We start from the raw sequence: 23,597 nt of genomic DNA on the forward strand, positions 1-23,597 counted from the left end.
GAAACGAACGGTAATCACGCGTTAGTGCCACAAGGGTGTGCTCTAGGGCCACTCGAATTCTCCTTCGCGACAGTTATGCTTGCTTTCCGGCAGGTTGCTATGGTTTCGGACAGTCTTAGGTCCACATGGCAGTGAACGTAGTTGGTTGAAGTCACGTTTTAACACTGAAGATAACACCACAAGATGGGAAAGGCAAAGAATAACAAGTTCAAACGGCCGCAGTACTCTCCGGACGGTCTGAGTGTGGCCGCGGTTAAAGACGCTCTGGAGGCGGATGAGGACGACGACTCGCCGGCATCAGAGTTTCTGGAGAAGGTAGTGATAGCTAAGTGAGCTAAGCGCTAAAGCTACATAAATAACCATGCATATTGATAACTCTTAATCTATATACGTTAATAACTGCCACTGGTGGTGTGGTCCCTTCAAGCCACACGACGAAACAGAAGGCAGGACCTACGTTTATTTGATCCGATATATTTCTTTCCAACTTAAATGGTGTAGCCATTTAAATTACGTGGTCATGTTTCACATTTGAACAAGAAGGCTAGCTATAGTTTCAGCAGCTGTGAAATAGCGTCTTGGGTATTAACATAGATTGTTCAGTAAATGTAAGTGTTTTTAATACTTTAGCTGTCTGACTAACTGGGAACCAAAAACTGAATCAAACTCTGGCCAAATCCCATATGGCTCCCTACGCCCTACATAGTGCACTAGGCGAGTTGTGATAGCTTACCAAGTAGTGCCTTAAAATGACCAGTAAGTCGTTTCGGACTGCTGTATGAATTCAGAAGTCCCTCGTATAGACGAGTAATGCACTCTTTGTGTCTGGGAGACATTATTTTAAGGCCTACGCACTGCACTATGTTGGGAGTAAAGAAAAACCTGAGATTCATTCTGTGAAACCGGGTGATTGTTCTGACTTTTAAATGGAGTGTATCTTGGGTGACCAGACGTCCTCTTTTACCCGGACATGTCCTCTTTTTTAGACTAAAAAAATGTCCGTGCGGAATTTCACAAACGTCCGGGATTTTGTTTTTCTAGAGTTTACATAGAACTTCGAGAAGCGTTTCTTTCACAAACTAGTCCCGCCCTCCTCTACTCCGATTGGTTCGCTTGAGTGAGAAGGGGGAGTGGTGAAGTAGCCTAAAATGTTCTGATTGGACGGTCTGACTGTAGAGCTACCGTTATTGGTCGATAACCTTCTCTGTAAACAATTAATTGGTCAGTCTGCGCGTCAGTAGTCCTTGTTTACGTCAGGCAAAGCTCATGTACCTACCCTCATCTCGAGCAGCTATGCCGAAACGTAAATGTAGATTCTCGGATGAATTAAAAAATAAATTCACATGTTTTGTGTAGCAAATAAAGGTGTAGAGGACCCCCCCCCCCCCCCCCCCCCCACAGCGAGACGTGTCCTCTTTTTCACCATCACAGATCTGGTCACCCTAGTTTATCAGAATATTTTAGACGTGTCGTTTTTTAGCTGTACTTTAGGTTATCACGTTCATGTAATGGGAATTAACTTTGAATGCACTGGTTGAGGTGTATTTCTGTCTGTTTGACTGACAGCTTTTGTTTTTATATGTAAGCATACGTAGTTTCAGTTTGCCTGATGGAGTGATGTCACTGTCTTAATGAATACTTATCCATCTGTTTGCCTTTTTGTAGATCTCACAGCTGCTTCATTTTTCTGACTTACTTTCCTGCTGTTATTCTCTTAGTTACAGAATCCATGTGCAGATGTACGTGAGTATGCATGCGCAAGTATTTCACGTATTGTGCAGCAGAGTCAGGCCATTCCCAGTTTCCTTCAGAGAGATGCAGTGAGGCAGTTAGGGCCACTGCTACTGGACAGCTGCTTAGCAGTGAGGGAGACTGCTTCTGGGGCACTCAGGTAAAGACCATATATACAAACAAAGGCTATACACATCATAAACTACAATATCTACAATATACCGTATGTGGCATCAGCCTAGGATCACATGGTCATATTCAAGATCTGGCTAAAGGAGTATAAACCCACCTCAGAAATAAGCTCCGTAGAGAGGTGGCCTTGTAGCGGTTGTCTGGAGTGGTGAAGCACTATCCAAAATCTTTTAGATAAATTGGAGTGGATTTTTGATACAGAAGTTATTATGTAACATTTGTACCTTATTTCACCAATGTTTAAGTAGAAGTAATCAAAACCTATTTAAAGCAGTATTTCAACATTCAGGAAAGCTTTCTCTGAAGAGTTAAGCTTCACTTTTTGTTTCACTGCACAGATTGCATTGCATGGTTAAATGTGGAGAACAAATTCCTCTGTGCGCAAGGTAATAGTACAATACCCCATATAACAAGTATCTTACTTTAAGAAGAGTTTTAAAATAAGAGCGGTATTTCCAACGAGTGCCACAGGGCCAACCCCTTAATGATTTTTCTATAGAGACTTTTCAGACCTTTTAGCGAGTTATTTTAAAAACAAAAACCCGACTAGCACCAACGACATTCTGTACAAACCTTAGCTACTTTTTATAGAAGAGAATCGCCGGTAGCACAACTTGTTAGAAGACTGGGACTGACCATGAGCAGAGAGACAGCTCTCTCTCTCTGCGGCGGCTTGTCTCCAGGAGACACAGTTCCCTTGATGTGGCTCCTCTGCTCCACAGACGGAGCAGCACAGTCTGTCCACACAGACCAGTATGAGCTGTGAATGTGCAAAACGTGCTGCCGTTTGCTTCTTTTATGTTGAATTTATTCCTTTCCCTGAACTACTGAACTGAGATAACATAATTGATTGAGGCATTCAGCTTTATTCAAACAGTAAATACTTCTTATGAATGTATGACACATGACTGAAGGCGCGATTGGACCTAGAAATGGTGAAACGTGACGTGTGGCATAACACTTAACAAGCAAATACCAGCGATTTTGCTGATCGCCCTCAGCTTGTAGACAAAGTATATTTCTTTTTACTGATGTTTTAGGTTTTTGCATTGGGATATTTAGGCAGGTGTCATATTAAAAATCTTAATTTTGTATTATTTATTTATGCATCTGTGACTGAAAGCCTGACACCACCCATGCACAATGAATGGCTACTTGAAGTGGGTTATTGAGAAGAATAATATATATGTATATTGTTTTTGACAGAAACTTGAGCGCATGTGGAGGCCCGGATGTGTGTGAGGATATGGTGCGGCAGGATGTCCTCACTCCTCTGACTGCCCTTCTCAAGGAGGTAAAAGTACTTGCAATCATTGATGTCCAAAAAAAACATATCTGCATTTTTGTTGATTTGTAGTTTACCACATCATTTGAACACAGCAGCCCTCCTTCACATTGTGTGGAAAGTCCATGAAGAATGGTTCAATAGAAATGCTCCAAAATTACTTGGTATAAAATATTTTTAGGTTTGACCTATTTAGATGGGATTCGTTTTACCTGTGGACATGAGGTAAAGTAGTTACTACCAGATTACCTCAGTAGATTTAAATCAGTGAAGTAAAACTAAACCCAGATTATATTAATTCAGTGTGAATTTTGATCACAAAATACTGTTGTTGAGGGATGAATATTTTTCATTAGTAGGCTGTTCTCAGAACAGTGGTGAAAGTCTAAAAGCTCCAGTAGCACTGCTATGTATGATCCACACTGTGTGACAGTGATGCATAAATTAAGTATTCACTCCTGTCTCTGTTATGTTAACTATTTTTATTTTTATTTTTTTATGTCCTGTGTGAATTCACTATAAACATGACTGATGTCCTATGGTAAAATTACATGACCCCAGCTCCCTACATTAAACTGATTCTGTCTGAATAGGACTTTTGACTTCCATTTTTTCTTCTATAAAGTTACTCTGTTTTTTGACAGCAATGAAATTTACCCTATGGTCCTATACACTATGGTCTACTGATCCAAGCTAAAAGGAACTAGCCGCCTAAGTATTTTTTATTGCTTTGGGCCATAATTTTCACATTTGTACTTCATTACTCTAATCATTTTCTTATACTGAGCTTATAATGGTTTGTGAACATCAGCCAAGACTTAATAAAGAGTGACATTCACACTGTTGATTGCGTGAAGATTTCTCTATTGATGTATGTGATTAGTTCAGTGGGCATTTAAACACTTAATCATGGATGACTTTCTATTGCTGCAGTGTTGTGTAGGTTTCCAGGTGGATTCCAGCCCATTGAAAAAAGAACAAAAGCACACAGTGGAAGATGTGGCACATCAAGCTGTGAACCTACTCTGGAACCTCTGGTACCTCTGAATTTCTTTTCTCTCTCTGCAATTCACACATTGCCAGAGCTATCTGCCAAGGCTTTGCACAATTTTTGGAACACGTTTACTGTGTTTTAAATAGCTTTATTGTCTCTCAATTTGGTTCTGGACATTTTCAGTGTGGTAGCTTTTAAAATAATATAATTCGCAGCTTTGAAAGTGAAAGCCAACTTTCAGCCCTTGAAAGCTGCTTTTAGGGTTGGAACAGAATATTCAGATCCTCATCAAAGCATTTTTACAAATGTGTTATAATATTTTTGCTATGCTACGTCCATATATTGAATGACTATGAGATATCTGAACTTGGTGCTCCGGAGGGTATAACACAGAACACTCCCTACAAGTTATCATGATCTTAACTTAAACTAGCCAATTGTTTTTTATTCCTGGGGAAACTTAGAAAGATTCCTGGAGCTGGGATAAAACTGAAAAATAGAAGCTGCTTATGTAGATTTAACAAAGTACAGTGGAACCTCTACTGTGAACTTGATCCGTTCCGTGACCCGGTTCGTGAGTAGAAAAGCTAGTTTCTCGAGTCAATTTTCCTCATTTAAAATAATGGAAAAGCAATTAATGCGTTCCAGCCCCACCCAGAAAGTCACCCTTTTTGCACTGATATATGTTTACAAAACTCTCAAATTAGTAAAAAAAAATACATGTAGCATTACTAATAATAAAAAAAGAAATGCAGTGGTAACAGTAATAAAAAAAAAGAAATAAAAAACTTTTAAGCGGTTACATATCGCTACTTTGAAGACGTGACGACTGGCTGGAGGAGTAACACAGGCACTGGCTGTATGACAGGAAGTCTGGGTGGGTGAATGTGGGGAGACGAAGCGTAGATACGGCTCAACTTAGCACAAGTTTTGATGTCTGCTATTTACACTAATGCTAAATTGCTAAAACTATAATTTGCTAATGTTAAAAGCTCATGCAAGTCTGGGTGCGCTGGGAGACTCGCCTGTTGGGGTCAGTGGCCATTTCCAGCCGTCGGCTTGGCGGAGGCTCTGGTTCGTTTCTAGAGTCATGGTTCGTTGGTGGAGACAAAAAATATTCAAGTGCCCGGTTCGTATCTTGAAAAGTTCGTTAGTATAGGCGTTTGTTAGTAGAGGTTCTACTGTATATGGTTCGCTGTAATTTAGCGACTGTCACAAGCGAGTTAATTACTTTCAGCTCATGTAAATTTGGGAAATGCAATGCGACTTAACTGATGTGAAGATGCTTTTTTATTCTCTGTCATAAAGACATGCCTCTATGAATTTGTAATGTAGATCTGGGTTTAATATAGGGTAGTAATTGTAAGTTTATGAGTTATATCTATCTAATTGACCTAGTGCCTCTCATCAATCAGTGTATGTTACATTTTATTAAAATATAGATGGAGATTTGTAGATTTTTATCTTAATTTATTTGGAGTTTGTATGTGTTTGTGTTTGTTTATAGTGAGAACAGCAGCACAGCAGTGGCAGTATTTAACAGATCTGGACTTCTGGATACACTGTTGCCATGCCTTGAGAGACATCCACACAATATCCAGCTTGCTATATCAGCAGGTGATACACACAAATGCACTATAAGTGCCTTCCTATTTCCATTAAAATATTTGGAAGTAGAATGATTGGAATAGTCATTAGAATGTTTTTTAATTCTCTTATTAACAATAAGCTTAGTATATTCAAGTATTTGTTATTTCTGTCACACACAACACACAATACAGTATATGCTCAGCAGCTGTGGCTTTTTTATGAGTTATAATGGCACTTCAATTCGTTTTACATTTGCAACAGTGACATTACTACAGGACTGGCTTTTTTTTTTTTTTGAATGTTCATACGATCACATTCCATTTACAGTATACTGCGTAAACAGTAAAAAGAAGAACAGCGTAGCGGAAAAGAGAGGATGGCTTTCATTTCATTTTGGAACAATCCAAGTAAATGGTTAAGAGAATATTTTCAAGCATCCATTGTTTTTGAGACAGGAATATTTCTATAAAATGTGTGGTGCAATGCGAAAACTACCTACTAAATTCCAGATGTGCATCAAGTTGGAAATAAAGTCAGGAAACCATCTCAGAGATTGTTGAAAAGCAATAGATTGTTTGACTCATAATTTTCTCAGGAGTGGAGGACAAAATGTGTATTAGGTTGTAAATATCATCATCAGTTTTTCACCAGTTAGTTAACCAGGTTCTGTCATCCCTAGAGATTAATATCAAGGCAACACTGAACTGACACCAGGTGCCAGACAACATAATACTAAATACTTTTGCACTATTCTGAATTAAATTCTTAGTTAAAAACTTGTTAAACAGCTCAGTCAGACGTACAGGTCAAGCAGTCACACAGACTTGGCCATGAACTTTGCTTACACTTAGAAAATGCATGTTTTACTTCAGGGTTATGTAAGCAAGAACAAAAATCTGATGCTGAGAACACAGTAGCAGTCCCTTAATGTGAAAATGTGAGGTATAGCACCCCTTAAGGTGCAGTTCTTAATCAATATGTAATCATAGTGGGTTCATCTTTCTCTGCTTTCTCTGTATATCTGCCGTGTGTGTGTGTGTGTGTGTGTGTGTGTGTGTGTGTGTGTGTGTGGGGGGGGGGGGGGGGGGGGGTTAAGAAGTGTTCTTTGGCTTCTAATAAATTATTTTATTTTTTTAATAATATAGTACAACAATGCAAAGAAAGAGAACAATCTAAGCTTTAATTCAAGTGCCTTTATTTGGTGGGAAAAAAATCACACATTAAGAAATAAGTCTTTTGAATGAAATCATGTGTCACAATTATTGGCACCCCTGGTGTTAGTACTTTGTACAACCTCCTTTTGCCAACTAGATAGCACTTAACCTTCTCCTATAACTCTTCACAAGATGGGAGAATACAGAAAGAGGGATCTTCAACCATTCCTCTTTGTACAACCTCTCTAAATCCTGGGTCTTCTCCTATGCACTCTGCTCTTCAGCTCACCCCACAGGTTTTCTGTTGGGTTGAGGTCTGGGGACTGAGATGGCCATGAGAGGAGCTTGATTTTGTGGCTTGTGAACCATTTTTGAGGAGATTTGGACACATGTTTAGGGTCATTATCTTGCTGAAAGACCCAGTGATGACCCATCTTCAGCTTTCGGGCAGAGGCCACCAGATTCTGATTCAAAATGTCCTGATATTTCAAAGAGTTCATGATCCCATGTCCTTACAAGGTTCCCAGGTCCTTTGGAGGAGAAACAGGGCCACAGCATCACCGATCCTCCCCCATACTTAACATTGGGCATGAGGTGTTTTTCTGCGTACTCATCCTTGGTGTTACTCCAGAGTGTTTGTTGCCAAAAAGCTCAATCTTGGTCTCATCTGACCAAAGCACACGGTTCCAGTTAAAATCCCAGTACCGCTTGGCAACTCCATTCGTTTATGCTTATGAGTATAACTCAGAAAAGGCTTTCTCCGTGCATGCCTCCCAAACAGCTTGTTGGCATGTAGATAGCGCCTGATGATTGTTTGGGAGACCTCGTAACCGGTCCTAGATACTTTGATCCACTTTATACACTACAGTAGAAATGACATAAATGGTTCAAATACATTTATTTTCAAGAAATTGTTAAGGGTGACAATAATTGTGGAACAGGTCATTTTATGAGAAATGATTATTTCTTAGTCAGGATTTTTTCTTTCTTTTTTATTTTTCATTTGAGTTGAAGGTTGCTTCTTCTAATTTTTTTTTCAGACTGAGATTATGCTTCTGCAACGTGACTAAATGCTTTTTTGTGTTTGTATGCAGCCCACTGCTTGCAGACAGTGACAGAGGATAACTCTGACCTGACTGGAAATGTGAACGGGGCAGTTTTATCAGCCCTGGAAAGCGTGTTGCTCTCCACGCAGACCAGCATGGAGCATGTTCTCCTTCGCACACTAGCTGCAGGTACACCTGAAATATTTCTAAATCTGTTTTGGTAGTACGTTTTTTACATTAATATATTTACATTGAATGGAATATATTTCATTAGTTCTCACTTATAGCTCATTATATACAGAAGAGAAGTTATATTGCAAATGCAATGTGTGAATTATTATCCAACACCATTTTCTTTGTGTTTATTAACTTGATGTCTCTGGCTTGATTAACATTTCCAGCTGTCAGCATCAGAGCAGTCATAGCAAACCTTTTTCTCCAGTATTTTGAAAAGCTGGCTGTGGTTTTCTGATTCAAAATTTCACAGTCAAGATACATTTCTTGTATTTTTATTATGGTGGGAACAATTTGTATCTTGTCGTTAAATTAGTTTCAAAGTGACCTAAAATTTCTTAAGAGAAAAGGGTAATATGTCCTACGGAAGTGAATTGTTTTTCTCTTTATTTTCTCAGGATCAGTCTGGAACCTGAAGGCTTGTTTCTCCTCCACACGTCAGGCTGAGGCCCTGACCGCAGTGGTGTCCACTCTGGTGCACTGTCTTAGTCTGGATGCAGGAACGGTCATCTCAGAGTTGTGGCATGCCCAGGGAAGCCAGCAGGCAAACAGCTCAGCAGAGTCAGTTTCAGCACAAACAGAAAAGCAGCCAGAAGGAAGTGCAATGGAGGAAGAGGAGGAGATGGAGGAAGAGGGAGATGTAGAAGTGAAGATGAATGGAGGAAAAAGGAATGGAAAACAGGCAAAGATAGATAAAGATTTCTCTGATTTTCTCCCTGTGAGTTGAATTTGTTTTTTGTTTTTTTCTTTTTAGGCTGATGTCATAATTTTGGAATCATTTTTGTGTATAATTCTTAATTTACTTATTTATGTTGTGCAGTATTTGGAAAAACATTTAAAAATATCTACAACTCTTCATAATTATTTTTTCATTGTATAGTAATTATATAAAACTTGTAAATGTTTTAACATAATTTATGTTAGATAAAATCATTACATACATTTTAAAGGTGTTTCCAGTATTTTAAATAGTACTGTACTCAAAATGTTCAAAAAGGACAGTTTAGATTAAACATCATTTGTCTTTTCTGTGTGCACATTTTAAGGTATTAGTATGCACACTTAATTTCCATAATAGTGTGGTCTGTCACAGCAATTTTTTCCCCATTTTCTCTTTGTATACACATAACCCCTGCCCCCTTAATCTCAGTCTCAGCTATAACCCCTGTCCTCTTGTGCTAGGCTACTTTTTGTTTCTAATTCACAGTGACATCCATAAGCGAGAGGAGGACCAGATACTTGTTTTGCCCTTTAAACCTTGCCCACTGAAGTCATATCCATTGCAGATCTGTTTTCAATTCCGCAAACACAGCTTGGAAAAACAGAATGGGATACTACACTTGTATGGAGTAGAATACAATAGAATATTCTGGAACGCCCTCACATGACCCACAAGGTCACCATGCCCAATACAATATGTCAGCTAGAGGGATATTTAAACACCCTCAGGATTGTGCTGTGGAGCAGTGGAATAGCCCATTTTCACCGACATCTGTAGGTTTTGTAGGTCTTATCCAGTCGGAACCAAAGAATAATGGGTTCTTTAGAATCTTGACAATGTCCATGGACATCGTAAGCTAAAGAACAGAGATTAAAGAGTTATGGTGCAGCAGACTGCTTTCTGATTTGAACACAAAAGAAACTTGCAACATAAAAAAAAATAGCAAAACATTTCATCAGTTTTTGGAGCTGTGGTCAGTGCAGCCAGATCTGAACCTGCTGTAAACAGTGGATAAACCATGACTCTTTCCTGACTTTATCCAGTTATCTATGGCTCTGGTGATGTCCTGGTTAAAACAGACAGTAGCTCTGTGAGTTTGATGGGTTTGGTTCCCATCAAACCTGGTGCAAGCATGAGCCAGTTCGCTGAACAGCACCAGGGTTCTAAGAATCTTGAATGGGATTGGTTCAAGATCCAGATCATTTGGAAAATAAGAGCTGGAAATGTGTTGTGTGGAGTGACGGCTCAATCCAGGAAATTTAGGATATGCTGGTGTAGCACTCAGAGATAGTCACGCAACATGTGGTCCATATCTTGAGTGAGATTTTTAGGTCTGTGTACAGTGCTTCATGCACATTGCAGTTGAAAAGTGTACAGTCTCTAGTATTGTGACTAGAATACAGAAGAGCTAGAAGCCACCGGTCAGCATGATTTACAAGACTCATTTAAAATTACTATCTTGGCACTACTGTCTAACTTTAACAGCCTGTAAATATGATTTCTGAACTAGACTGTCAATTATTATAAGTCCTTATAAATTCTCTTTCTCCCACGTGTGTGTGTGTGTGTTTCCAGAGGGACAGATTGGAGTTGAGGGAGGCCATAGCACTGCTGACAGCGCAACAAACTTCACTGGAGATCATTGTCAACATGTGCTGTTCAGACGGTGTGTGTGGGGGTTTGAAAGAGATTAGCATATTGTTTAAAGCTCTAAGATGAACTTTGTGACAAAAAAAAGTCTAGAAATTCCAGTTTACCACATTTATTATTTAATATAGGGCTTGGGAATGTTTTGTCAGTCAATTATTTTTATTTTTCCCCTGAATAATATTAAATCCAGTATAGTTCAGTCAAGTCAAACAAGTCACAGCAGAAGCCGTGTGTATTCCCACCAAAAATGGCTAGCATTCATTCACAGGATGATGAATCAGATTGTTGTCCCTGAATGAAACTCAATGTAGTGGGTCCCTAACATTTGGTGGCCATGTTTAAAATTAGTACAGCATCTGTGCCTTATTCATGCCACTTGGTTTTGGTTAAATAGCTATTGCATAACATGAAAAGTTATTGGAGATATTGTCTGATTGCTTCATTAAATAGCATTTCAAATATTAATGCAGTGGGAAATGTGTTTATCCAACATTCTGAACAAGCTTTTTTGTAATAAGTAAGTGACATTAATTTTTGTCATTTAAAATTTTATTTAGACCAAGACCTGGTTATAACTGCCATTGTACTTACTCTTTATATTATAATCGTACACAAGATGTAAAATATCCTATGCCAATCCATTAGAGCGTCACATAGGGCCCACCACACTCTCTTTCTACCTGCGGCCACCAAAATTCCCATTGAATCCTACACCTCAACACTAAGGTTGCTGTGGCCATTTATGAACCAATCAGCAAACGGCTATCCTTAACTACAGTTGCTCATTGAGCCCAGCTCATGAGTACCCAAACCAGCCACTGTATCACTAGCTGTTCTCAGGGTTCATCAAGTAGGCACCTCCTCTCGTTGGTATTTCTGTGAATTAAGCCCACAACACCTCCAGAAGGCTCAACCGTGAAGTCTGGCATCCCAGACCCACCCCTTCCAAGCCAGCTTTATAGTCCTACCTTACCCTTTACCATCAACAACCGTAAATCCACACTGGCCTCCCTGGTGACTAAGGCTGTTCCTAGCCCAACTGGCACCGTTAATGCACAAGTGCCACAAGTTCCATGTGATATATTATTAATAACACAATTTTGTATGTTATATTTACTGAATATCCACAATAATTTTTGTTTTTCAATCATCAGCATTTACAATTGAATGCTTCCAATATTCACTGTACCTACTGTCACTGATAATGTCCATGGGAGATCAAATCTGCTTATTTGAACATCCAACATGTATCTCAGTCTTACATTTACTTTAATAGCAGCTGATAGGTGATTGGATGTGATGGGGGTGTATAAGCATTTAAGAAAAAGAAAATTGGGAATGACTAATAGAGTGATGAAGTGAAGATGTGTTGACTTGTGCTGATTTTGTATGTGTTTTTGTGCAGAGCCATCTGATGATGAATGGGAGGAGATGTCGAGCAGTGATGAGAGTGAGATGTGTGCTGACAGCTCTGATGCAAACACCAGCCTTCTCTCACCTCTCTGTCTTTCTGCTGAGCTACACACAACACTGCTCAACCACAATATACCCCAGCAGGTAACACACAAACCTGCAGAACTTAAGGTTCCCTGCTTCTTTCTTTGCTCATAGCACTGCATGACAGACTGTTGAATTGTATGTTTTGATGACTGCATTTAATACATTGCTTAGGAGAATATCATCACTTCATTTATTTCATTTACAGGCATTATTTGTGGGTTGGGATTCCAGGTCATAGCTTTGTGTTCTAAAGCACTGGAATGATATATCAGTTTTAAAGATGGTGCAGAAGGCCTCATTTATGAATGCTGTATTGGTGACATCTGTGCAGTTATTTGATGCCTGCACCTGAGCTGTACTGAACAAGATATTTAATTAAGGTCTTTTTCTCTCACACACACACTTGCCTCAGGTTATGAAGAAGGCGGAGTCTCCCAGCCATGTTGCTCTGGAGATCTGCAGCAAAGACCTAGCATGGAGATGCCTCATTAAAAAGTAATTTTACTTAATTATTTATTATTTTCTTATAATATACTTAAATTGTTCTTTTCGGAAAAAAAACCCTACTTATGCCTGTGGTCTCTATGGCTTGAGTCATTCACACATCCATGTTTTAATAGGTATTTTACTGGGACTAAGCCATTTAACTATTGTCAGTCAATATTATATTACATCAATTTCTTTCATTCTGAATATATATGTATATAACTCTGTCAGCATTCTCAGGTTAGTTGAGCAAGGCAAACACCCCCCAGTATTTAGTATTTTACATTAATGACACTGTGTCCTTAATTTTTAAACAAATACCTGATCTATGGTGACAAGACATTTGTTTTTCAAGTAATGTATCTGGTAGTGATCACACATTAAACTTTTGGTATCGTACTGTATTGTTTAGTGCATTACAAGTTATGCCTTACCAGGATTTCCACTAGTTTATTTGCATGCATTTTAAATGGGATTGATTAATCCCATTTAAAAGCAGAATAAAAAAAGTTGTGCAAGGAGCTTTTGAAACGCATTCCAAAGCACACTTTTATTTTTCCAGAATGCAGAGGGTGCAGTGTCGGGCTTTAACATGTCTCCACAACATCCTGTCAGTGATGGATGTAGAGTGTTTGGGTGGAGCTGCCGGGCTTCAGGCTGTAGCTCAACATCTTTCTTCTCTGATCTTCAGCTCATCAGGTTAGAATCAATGAAGAATGATCTCAATGAAGAATTTCACTTACATCATCCAGAATTCTTATAAATCAATTCAGGTTGGGGTTTTTTTCTAATATTACTGCCATGGTTTCATAACTATATTAGGGCTGGCCCCAAATATTCGGATATTCGGTAACTGGGTTTTGATAAACGTGGAGATAAAGGCAACCCTCCACTCCTACACACATGTATTCAGCTTTGTCAGCATAAAAGTCTTGAACGAAGCCTAAATCAGCCTAACACGTCACAGCAACCTACTTACAGTGAAGCATGGGAACGCTAAAGTTCATTTTGTTAACTTTACACCTCAAAGAAACTCTGGTTTATTTGTGTAAATTCTGTGCCCTTAGTGTCACATTGTAGCACATGAATTAGCAAATGACTTAGCGAGCGGAGCCATGCTGGGAGGCAAATTGCGGCTTTAAATTTTACAGCCGGCGCTGAGAGCTGATTTTCTGAACAGTAGGGCTGGCTCCACATATTCGGGTATTCAGATATTTGTTCATTGTGTATATATTCGGTTTCTAATTTTGAGATTCTGATATCTTTGGATAAATGTGATTATTGATAAAGGCAATGCTCCACCACATTCAGGCAAGTACAAGTGGTAAAAACTGGTCACCCCACTCCACCCGTATTCAGGCTCATCAACATAGGTCTTTGTGCAAATGAAGTCTAAAACTCAGTCATATAAAACAGCCTAACATGCTCAAACAACACACTTACAATGAAGCGAGGCAATGCCGCAGTACATTTTGTCAGCTTTGTGCCTGAAGTTAGAGCACCTCCACTCAAACTGTTTAAATTGTGTATACTCTGTGCCCTTAGTTAGCGAGCTAGTTTGCAGGTTAGAGTGCTTGGGTGGAGCTGCTGGGCTTCAGGCTGTAGCTCAACATCTTTCTTCTCTAATCTTCAGCTCATCAGGTTAGAATCAATGAAATTTACAGAACATGAATCTGATGTCACTGAAGAATTTCACTCCCATCATCCAGAATTCTTATAAATCAATTCAGGTTGGGTTTTTTTTTTTCTATTATTACTGCCATGGTTTCATAGCTGTATTAGGGCTGGCCCCAAATATTCGGATATTTGGTTATTGGGTAGGTATTTGGTTTATAATTTGAGATTCAGAGAATTTTTTTTGATAAACGTGGCGATAAAGGCAACCCTCCACTCCACATGTATTCAGCTTTGTCAGCATAAAAGTCTTGAACGAAGCCTAAATCAGCCTAACACGTCACAGCAACCTACTTACAGTGAAGCATGGGAACGCTAAAGTTCATTTTGTTAAATTTACACCTCAAAGAAGCTCTGGTTTATTTGTGTAAATTCTGTGCCCTTAGTGTCACATTGTAGCACATGAGTTAGCAAATGACATAGCGAGCGGAGCCATGCTGGGAGCCAAATTGCAGCTTTAAATTTTACAGCCGGCGCTGAGAGCTGATTTTCTGAACAATAGGGCTGGCTCCACATATTCGGGTATTCAGATATTTGTTCATTGTGTATATATTCGGTTTCTAATTTTGAGATTCTTATATCTTTGGATAAATGTGATTATTGGTAAAGGCAACGCTCCACCACATTCAGGCAAGTACAAGTGGTAAAAACTGGTCACCCCACTCCACCCGTATTCAGGCTCATCAACATAAGTTTTTGTGCAAATGAAGTCTAAAACTCAGTCATATAAAACAGCCTAACATGCTCAAACAACACACTTACAATGAAGCGAGGCAATGCCGCAGTACATTTTGTCAGCTTTGTGCCTGAAATTAGAGCACCTCCACTCAAACTGGTTAAATTGTGTATACTCTGTCCCCTTAGTTAGCGAGCTAGTTCGTAGGTTAGAGAGCGTAGCGAGTGAAGCCTGGGGAGAGTGATATTAAAGCAGGGGTTGGAAGCAGATTTTGTTAATGACAACAATATTAGCTGGAATTCTAAGCATAGAAGTCTATACTGTTTGCCCATTATCTGCTGAGTGAGTTAAAAAAACATTGTCATTCGTTTCTAGGGGGTTTGAGTGTGTTGTTTACTTTTGCAGAAGTCTTGAAGGATGAGGAGTTTCTAGAGGCTGTGACCAGTGCCATGCGCTCTCTTCTCCAAATAATGGCTTCCAAAAATATCCCTCAGGTTAGACATCACATTGCCTGTGCAATTCTATTAATAGTTTAATCTTACACTGATACATGACTGTTGCAATGTTGTTAAAATTTAAACGTAAAATATAGGTATGATTTCAGGATACACATTGCATCATTGCAACATACTGCGTGTGAGCAACCTCAGCCTAAATTACTGTGGAGTGAAAATAATTTAGTGGCATTAATTATTTGTGATGTTTGTGTGTATCATTTGACTGTACAGTGTATGAGCCCTCAGCAGCTGATGAGTATGTGTGAGGCAGCAACACGGTGTGATCTGGTTAGCGTGAGAGTGAATGCTCTGGCCATCCTGGGCATCACAGGAAGCACACTTGCCAAAGACAAAGGCTCTGCTGACACACTGCAGGTAATACAACACCAACCTTGGCCTAGATTTCTGTTGTTGTTTTGTCATTTTCATTGGGTAATATGTTTTTTAACTCACCTGTTTAAAGGAATACTGTGTAAGCTTTTTGAGCAGAGGGATATTCACATTTGTTACAACTGCACATCTGATTTCCTTAAAAACGTATCACTAACTAACACAGCAACACATCAAGAAAAGGGTCTCTGTCTTGTGTAAAACTCTCTCTTAGTTCCCTCCACTGAGTAAAGTCAGTCCAATATTAACTTGTACAGCGCCTTTCTCTCTTTTTCCTCCTTGCTCCAGCCTCTGCCATAATATCCGTATTGTGAAAACTGAGCTAGATTCTTCTTGTAGCGAACAAAACACCCGTGAGCTATGTGCTGTAAAGCGTTAAGCAGTTCTCATGAGAGTTCAGCGCCCTGTGATTCTCAAGTTGCATAGCCAAGTTTTTAGGGGAGTAACCCAGCACAGCAGTGAGAGAGGTGCTGTTCTCACTATAACATGTCTACAATCATTTTGAAGCTGTTATTTTAGGGTAAAAATACTACACAGCATTCTTTTATAAGTGGAACTAGAATATCTGTGGTTTAGAGTGTCAACAGAGTGTCATAGTAATGTAAAATAGAAAGATGGTTAAAATGAAACAAGGAAAGACAGAACCATTAAAACGAGAGAGATGATCTTCCATACTTATACCTAGGGATATGTTCTGTATATACACCAAGGATCCAAAACATTTATTACCATCTGTCTAAAACACCAGTAGTGAAATGAGCGTGATACTCTGGGCAGTTGTGCAGGGAAACCCAGAATCTGGTTGTTTATGTGCAGATTAATTTGAAGAAGTGCTAGAAGAACTGTGCAACCTCAAAATTTACAGAACGTAAAGGATGTGTTAATGTCTTGGTGCCAAACACTAAAGTGTACGTTCACTAAAGATATCTAATAAAGTCACTTACACCTTGGTGGGTCAGAGCTGGGCTAAGTGTGTTAGGCAGGTGACCATAATGTTTTAATCATCTATGGTTGCTGAATACAAATATCCATCAAATGATTCACTGTTTTGAATTTTTACTTTTCCAGCTGATAGGAAACGCTTTATTGAATGTAGCATCGAAGGACTGTAATTTGGTGGTGTGTGGAGAGGCGCTGGATGCTCTGTTTGATGTATTTGCTGATGGAGATGAGGCAGAGAGAGCAGCACACAACATCAACCTTCTCTCGGCTCTAAAATCCCTACAGCCGGTGTTCAAAGCCAAGGTACCAACAAGAAAACACACACATTAGTCATGTAAACATGTTCAGATGCCCATGTATTGATGATGCAAGATTATATTAAAGAGGAAATATAATGCATAAAAAGTCCCTGTCTAAATATGAGTTTTGGAATGTTAGTAATTGTTATTGGGGATGACCAGGTCACTTTTTGCCGTGCTGTATGAGAGATACCAATCCTGTGTAAATATATGTATATTCATCCTCGCAGCAGGTATATGGTTGTGAGTGATATCTAATTAGGACTCCTTATTGACAGAGGCACAAAAAAGACAAAAGACAAAGAACTGCAACTGGGCTTGACTTAACTAAATGAAGTAAGACTCAAACAAATGTGGACACACAATCTTATTCTTTGTTTGTATGCGTGTTCAACAGATCCGGAAGGAAGGAAGAGGGAAGTACAGCCCAGATCAACTGTGTGTTCTGGACAACATCAAAATTAACCTACGGAGGTTCATTGGCTACCTGGAGACCCTGCCGAAATAATGAGAATATGCAATAATTTCCCTTCATTGGACAAACACCCTGTGCTCTCCTACAATTAGTTAGAATTTCTTGGACTCAGACTGGAGCTTTTGGACCTCCTTTAAGAATGGGGACTAATACTTTAATTTAAATGTTTGTAATGTAAGTGCCAAACAGGAATTGCTGAAACTGACTGTCCTGGGTTTTTTTTGTGCCAGTAGAAGACTTCAGCCAGCATTATGAAATAAACTATGTATCCATATCTAACAACTTAAACTCAGCCTGGAGTATGAGGTTCTATACAGTAAAAATTTTAAATTATTATTGCTATGTTTCATGTATTTTTTTTTAATAGTTTTTGATTAATTGTTATAAATATTATGAATGAAGGGAAATGAGAGCAGGCCTAAGTATTTCACTCTGTGAAATTGACTTTGTTTTTAATATTTTTAATAACTCTGCTTGAGTTCCGAGATCTGAGCCTCAAAATTTGTTTCTTGTATCATAAGAATGTCTACCAGCTGACTTTTTTTTTACATTTAATGATCAGTCAACCAACAGAAATGGTCCAAAACTACTTTTACAAAATGTTTATATTACAAAACTTTTACATTTTGTAATATAGTGACATTCAAGTTTTTACTGACAAATATAAAATTTGTCTTATTTTAACCCATGTTTTTATTTTTACAGTCAAGACTTAAATATTTTAGCTCTGTTTAACTTCCGTTCAGTGGCACTGGTGTAGCTGTACATCTGTTTTGGCAATTCCTGATTGGGGCTTGATGTACAAACTCCAGCACTGGTGTAAAATAGTGAATGTTCCATCATATGCTAATGAAACATTTCTCCAGGCTGAGTCTGTCCTGAACAGAGATGTGTGTGTACTCCACAGTCAAGGAGGCAGAATGCTGCTGTGGGTCCCAGTGACTTGAGGAAATGCCTGATGGGCAGATGTTGGAGGCTGACAATATATTAATAATACATTGTGCAGAAAAATAAGCCCCTCCTGACTTCTGCTCACTTGGTTTGTTGGGATATGTACAAATTTGTTTTGTTTTGAGTGCCAAAGATTGAGGTAATGCCTTTTAATGCTAAACAATTTGGTGCTGAGTGTTGGTTGAAAGCTGGATATATTTAGAAGTGATCCTTACATGCTAAAATGCCGCCTCTTTCTACATGTCTCAACATATAGAAAAAGTTGTGCATTCTGTTATTTTGGTTTGAATGTCTTTTTCTCTAAATTCCCCTCACGATTCTCTTCATACAGACTTTTCTTAGAAATATGAAAAATGGGTGGAATTAAGAGATAAACAACTTGTTGTGTCTGAGATGATTCTGTGTTTCATCCGTTCACCAATAATTTCTTTTTCTGCCTAAATATTTACTGAGATCTTTATTATATGTGTAAAGTTTGGAGTGATGTATTTGTTTGCAACAGATCCTGATGCTTTAAATTACAACAAGCACAATTTTTGTTAAGTGAGATAATGAAATGGAATTACAAATATACCTCTCATACAAAATATGAGAAAATACAAAATTAAAAATATTGTTATGGTCTTACTCTGGATTATTTCTATGTTCTTGAGCTTACTACCTTGGTAAACAATGAATTAAATATACTGTTTTTTATAGAGGGCGGCACAGTGGTGCAGCAGGTAGTGTCACAGTCACACAGCTTGTGGGTTCAAGTCCCGCTCCAGGTGATGTCTGTGATGAGTTTGGTGTATTTTCCATGTGTCCACGTGGGTTTCTTCCATGTGCTCCAGTTTCCTTCCACGGTCCAAAAACACACATTGGTAGGTGGATTGGCGACTCAAAAGTGTCCAAAGGTGTGTCGGTCATTCTGTGGGTGCCTGGTGCCCCCCTCGGGGTGTGTTCCTGCCTTATGCCTAGTGGTTCTGGGTGGGCTCCGGGCTCACCACCACCCTGAACTGTATAAGCGGTTACAGATAATGAATTTTTATAGTTTGTGCTAGATCTTCCAAGTAAATGTGGCTCTACAGGTGTTGGCATATACCAACAGTGGCAAATGCCAAACTGCTCAGTATATTTAAAAAATATATTGTTCATACGAAGGGCCCTTGAAGGACAAATGAGATACTCTTCTCTGATTTTAATCCATCATGAAAAGATAAATAACTTTTATAGGGGGCAGCTATGGCCTTGGGGTTGGAGAAATCAGCTTGAGGCCAGAGGATCTCCAGCTCTATTCCTGGGACTGGCAAGATATTATTAATATATTAATTCACAGCTGAAGTGCCCTTGAACAAAGCACCTAACTCCCAAACTGTGATCTGGGCGCAGAGGTGGTTGGCAGCCTGCACGTCCCCTAGTGTGTGTGAAGAATGAACACCTACCTTGTATCTAAACTCTACTCAGAACCCTCACACAGCAGGTATGATTTGGGTGGTGTATCATTCTCAGCGCTGCAGTGACACTGACGTGGTGGTGGTGTGTTAGCGTGTGCTGTGCTGGTACAAGTGAATCAAACACGGCAGTGCTGCTGGAGTTTTTAAAGCCCTCAGTGTCATTCCTGGACTGAGAATGGTTCAAACGATGGAAGGACTAGAGGAAAACCAAGACAAAGTGTACAGCAACATATGAGCTAGTATCACTGCAGCCTTGAAAATGATCCACCAACCAAAGTATATCTAATCTCTGAGGGGCCTGACCACTAAAGAACAGGATTTAAAGGGGATAAGAAATTATACAGAGAATTAGGTGGACTACTGTCTGTAATTGTAGAACTACAATGTGCTTTGGTATGGTCAGTGATCTAATAAAATGGACGTAATATAATGTGCAAATAGTGGGTTTGATTCCTGCTCCGGGTGACTGTCTGTGAGGAGTGTGGGGCTTCCTCCGGGTGACTGTCTGTGAGGAGTGTGGGGCTTCCTCCGGGTGACTGTCTGTGAGGAGTGTGGGGCTTCCTCCGGGTGACTGTCTGTGAGGAGTGTGGGGCTTCCTCCGGGTGACTGTCTGTGAGGAGTGTGGGGCTTCCTCCGGTTGTGACTGTCTGTGAGGAGTGTGGGGCTTCCTCCGGGTGACTGTCTGTGAGGAGTGTGGGGCTTCCTCTGGGTGACTGTCTGTGAGGAGTGTGAGGCTTCCTCCGGGTGACTGTCTGTGAGGAGTGTGGGGCTTCCTCCGGGTGACTGTCTGTGAGGAGTGTGGGGCTTCCTCCGGGTGACTGTCTGTGAGGAGTGTGGGGCTTCCTCCGGGTGACTGTCTGTGAGGAGTGTGGGGCTTCCTCCGGGTGCTCCGGTTTCCTCCCACAGTCCAAAAACACAAGTTTGTAGGTGGATTGGCAACTCAAAAGTGTCCTTAGGTGTGAGTGTGTGTGTGTGTCTGTGTTGCCCTGTGAAGGACGGGCGCCCCCTCCAGAGTGTATTCCCACCTTGCGTCCAATGATTCCAAGTAGGCTCTGGACCCACCACGACCCTGAACTGGATAAGCGGTTACAGATAATGAATGGATGGATGGATAATGTGCAATTATTTATCATTGTACAATGTACAACGAAATGTGTCTTCCGCATTATCTGTGGCAGTGAACACACACATTACGGGCTGTGAACGAACACCCAGGGCAGCGGGCAGCCATGAGGGGAGCGTTTAGGGGTTGAGTGCCTTGCTTGAGGGCACTTCAGCCATGAATGTTTCAACTTTCCGGTACAAAGCTCAGTCCTCTAACCATTAGACCAAGGCTGCTCCACCAGTGTGATTGTAGTGACATGGTAGGTGTTCCTAATTGAATAATTGTTCAGTGTATAGAGTCTGCACTGACTACATTAAACTGGAATGCAGCAGTTGTGACTGTCAAATGACCATTATCTTGAGTTACATCACAATCAGGAGGCCACATGTAGACAGCTCACATGGTCTATATAATTACACACTGAAGTAAAGCTAGGTCTGGAATGATTTGCAGGGTGTGGTGGGCAGGCCATATTAGTGTGTGGTCTCTAAGGTGAAAGTTTTCCTTCAGGCATGAGATGCTTTATGTAAAGTTATTTGGTTGAACAATCCTGTTTCAGTCACACGAAGTTCTACATACCATGTGCATACCATTCAGTTTTACATGTGCTGCCACGGGCCACATAGTGTGAAACCATCAAAGTCATACGAACATTACTTTAAGGAAATAGTTGCTCTAAAATTATAAGTAACTGTCAAATAGCTTCAACATTAGAAACAAAATGTTGACAGCTACAAATATCTTAAACTGATGAGTGCCTTGCAGGACTGAAATATTTCCATCATATAAGCATCTGGTAAGCTCAGGTAAAACTGGCCTTGAAAAACAAGTTTCAGTTTGTTTTCAGAAAAAAATACAGAAAAAACTCTGACAAGCTCCATTTACCATATACAGTTGGTGCATTTGTAGTTACAGACTAGTCCATCTGTTGCTCTGCATAGTTTATTAGCCCTTTTGACTGTTGTTTGACTGTCTAGACCCCACAGCAAAGCATCAGACACAGCCCACTCTTAGACTTACATACCTGGTTCACCTAAATGCAAATTTAGAGGCAATAGCTCATATATTGCTGCACACTGTGTTTATCATTTTCTAGTCCATCGGTTATCATAGGACCCTGCCCCCAGGACACTGCTGGCTGAATACTTTTGTTTCATGCATTATTCGAAGTCCTAAAGAACAGAATGAAAGGTATGTTGAGCAACAGATGGACTACACCCTGTGGTTGTAGAACAACAAAGTACACCTGTATTGTCAGTGGAGCTAATAAAGTGGAGTGTAGATTGTTACAGTGCATTTAAAAGAAAATTGCACACAATCCTCAAGAACAAAAGGGAATATAAAATAACTTGGATATAAAACATGCTCAGCCTTCAAAATTCAGTCTTAAAAGCAGTTTGCATTTTCTGCTTCTTACAATTCAAATCTCATTTGGTTCTGATCTGAAGCAAAACATATCCATGATCTCTTAAAAAGAGTGATTTTTCTGATTGTGACAGTTTTGGTCACACAGGTTTGCAGAGTTGTTTACGTCCCGTTTTTTTGTAATGTTAGGAACTCCAGCTGGGAATACCTTGTTCCAGTTATTGTTCTTTATTTCATATGATCTGCTTAGTAATGTGTTCTTTAGTCATTCTAGATACATTTGAAGACAACATTTGCATGGGAGCTGAGGTGGTTTTGGGTAGTTATTTGTGTTAATATGCATGTCTCAGAAAGGGATAAAGCGCAATGTTAGTGACAGTTATTTATTTATTTATTTATTTATTTATTTATTTATTAAGATAAAGAATGTATTTGAGCAAAAGTGTTGTGCACTAGAGTAAAAATAGACATACCCTAATAGATTTTATGTTATACTTGTGTTAAAGGATTTTGTGCACATTTCTGTTGAATGTTTCTACTTGTGGTCACTGTAAACACAAAATGTGAAGGACTGAAACAGAGAGAAAAAGTGACACCTAAGACTCAGCAAATGTGGAACCATTTTAAGTAGTCATAAAGTACAAAGGTACATGGACATGAGCAAACTGAACTATTTATTGCTTACCTCTGGTCATGACTGGCCTTTCACACACATCCTCTGCTATGTGATATATCCACAGTGACAAGTTTCCATTCTCCTTGGGCATGTTTTTATCTTAAGCATATTTCTTAAGATTTACCTCTCTAGACTATGATTTTTAAACATTGCTATACTTTTTTCTCTTTTTGGTTCTCTTTATTCTATTATGTAAAGCTCTCTACCCCTCTAGTGTTCACTAGTGTGTGTGTATGTGTGTGTGTAAATGTTTGTTTCACTGCACGGATTGGGTTAAATGCAGAGAGCAAATTCCTCTGTGTGTAAGCATAAAGTGATTCTAATTCTAATTCTAAAGTGCCTAATAAAACAAAAGTAGAATCAATTTCTTCATTAAACTGTAAATCATTCATCATCTGTAACCGCTTATCCAGTCGTGATGGGTCCGGAGCCTACCCGGAATTACTGGGCGCATGGCAGGAAAGATGCCAGTCCTTCACAGGGCGACACGCACAAACACACTATCACTCACACGTAGCGTCACCTCCA

The 23,597-nt window shown here is 39.5% G+C and overlaps 1 protein-coding gene across 1 annotated transcript; it reads left to right on the forward strand.

Annotated features, from left to right (window-relative positions):
* Positions 1-114: 114 nt before the first annotated feature.
* On the forward strand, positions 115-19,102 carry LOC136678651 (HEAT repeat-containing protein 3-like). Its single transcript, XM_066656729.1, has 15 exons — positions 115-315; positions 1,719-1,891; positions 3,130-3,217; positions 4,142-4,245; positions 5,710-5,819; positions 8,041-8,181; positions 8,625-8,944; positions 10,523-10,613; positions 12,003-12,154; positions 12,510-12,592; positions 13,146-13,282; positions 15,339-15,427; positions 15,662-15,805; positions 16,889-17,065; positions 17,459-19,102. The coding sequence occupies exons 1-15, from the start codon at positions 184-186 to the stop codon at positions 17,567-17,569; spliced, it is 2,052 nt and encodes a 683-aa protein (XP_066512826.1). The 5' UTR covers positions 115-183; the 3' UTR covers positions 17,570-19,102.
* Positions 19,103-23,597: the final 4,495 nt, after the last annotated feature.

Source organism: Hoplias malabaricus, chromosome Y (genome assembly GCF_029633855.1).
Source record: "Hoplias malabaricus isolate fHopMal1 chromosome Y, fHopMal1.hap1, whole genome shotgun sequence".
Taxonomy (NCBI): domain Eukaryota; kingdom Metazoa; phylum Chordata; class Actinopteri; order Characiformes; family Erythrinidae; genus Hoplias; species Hoplias malabaricus.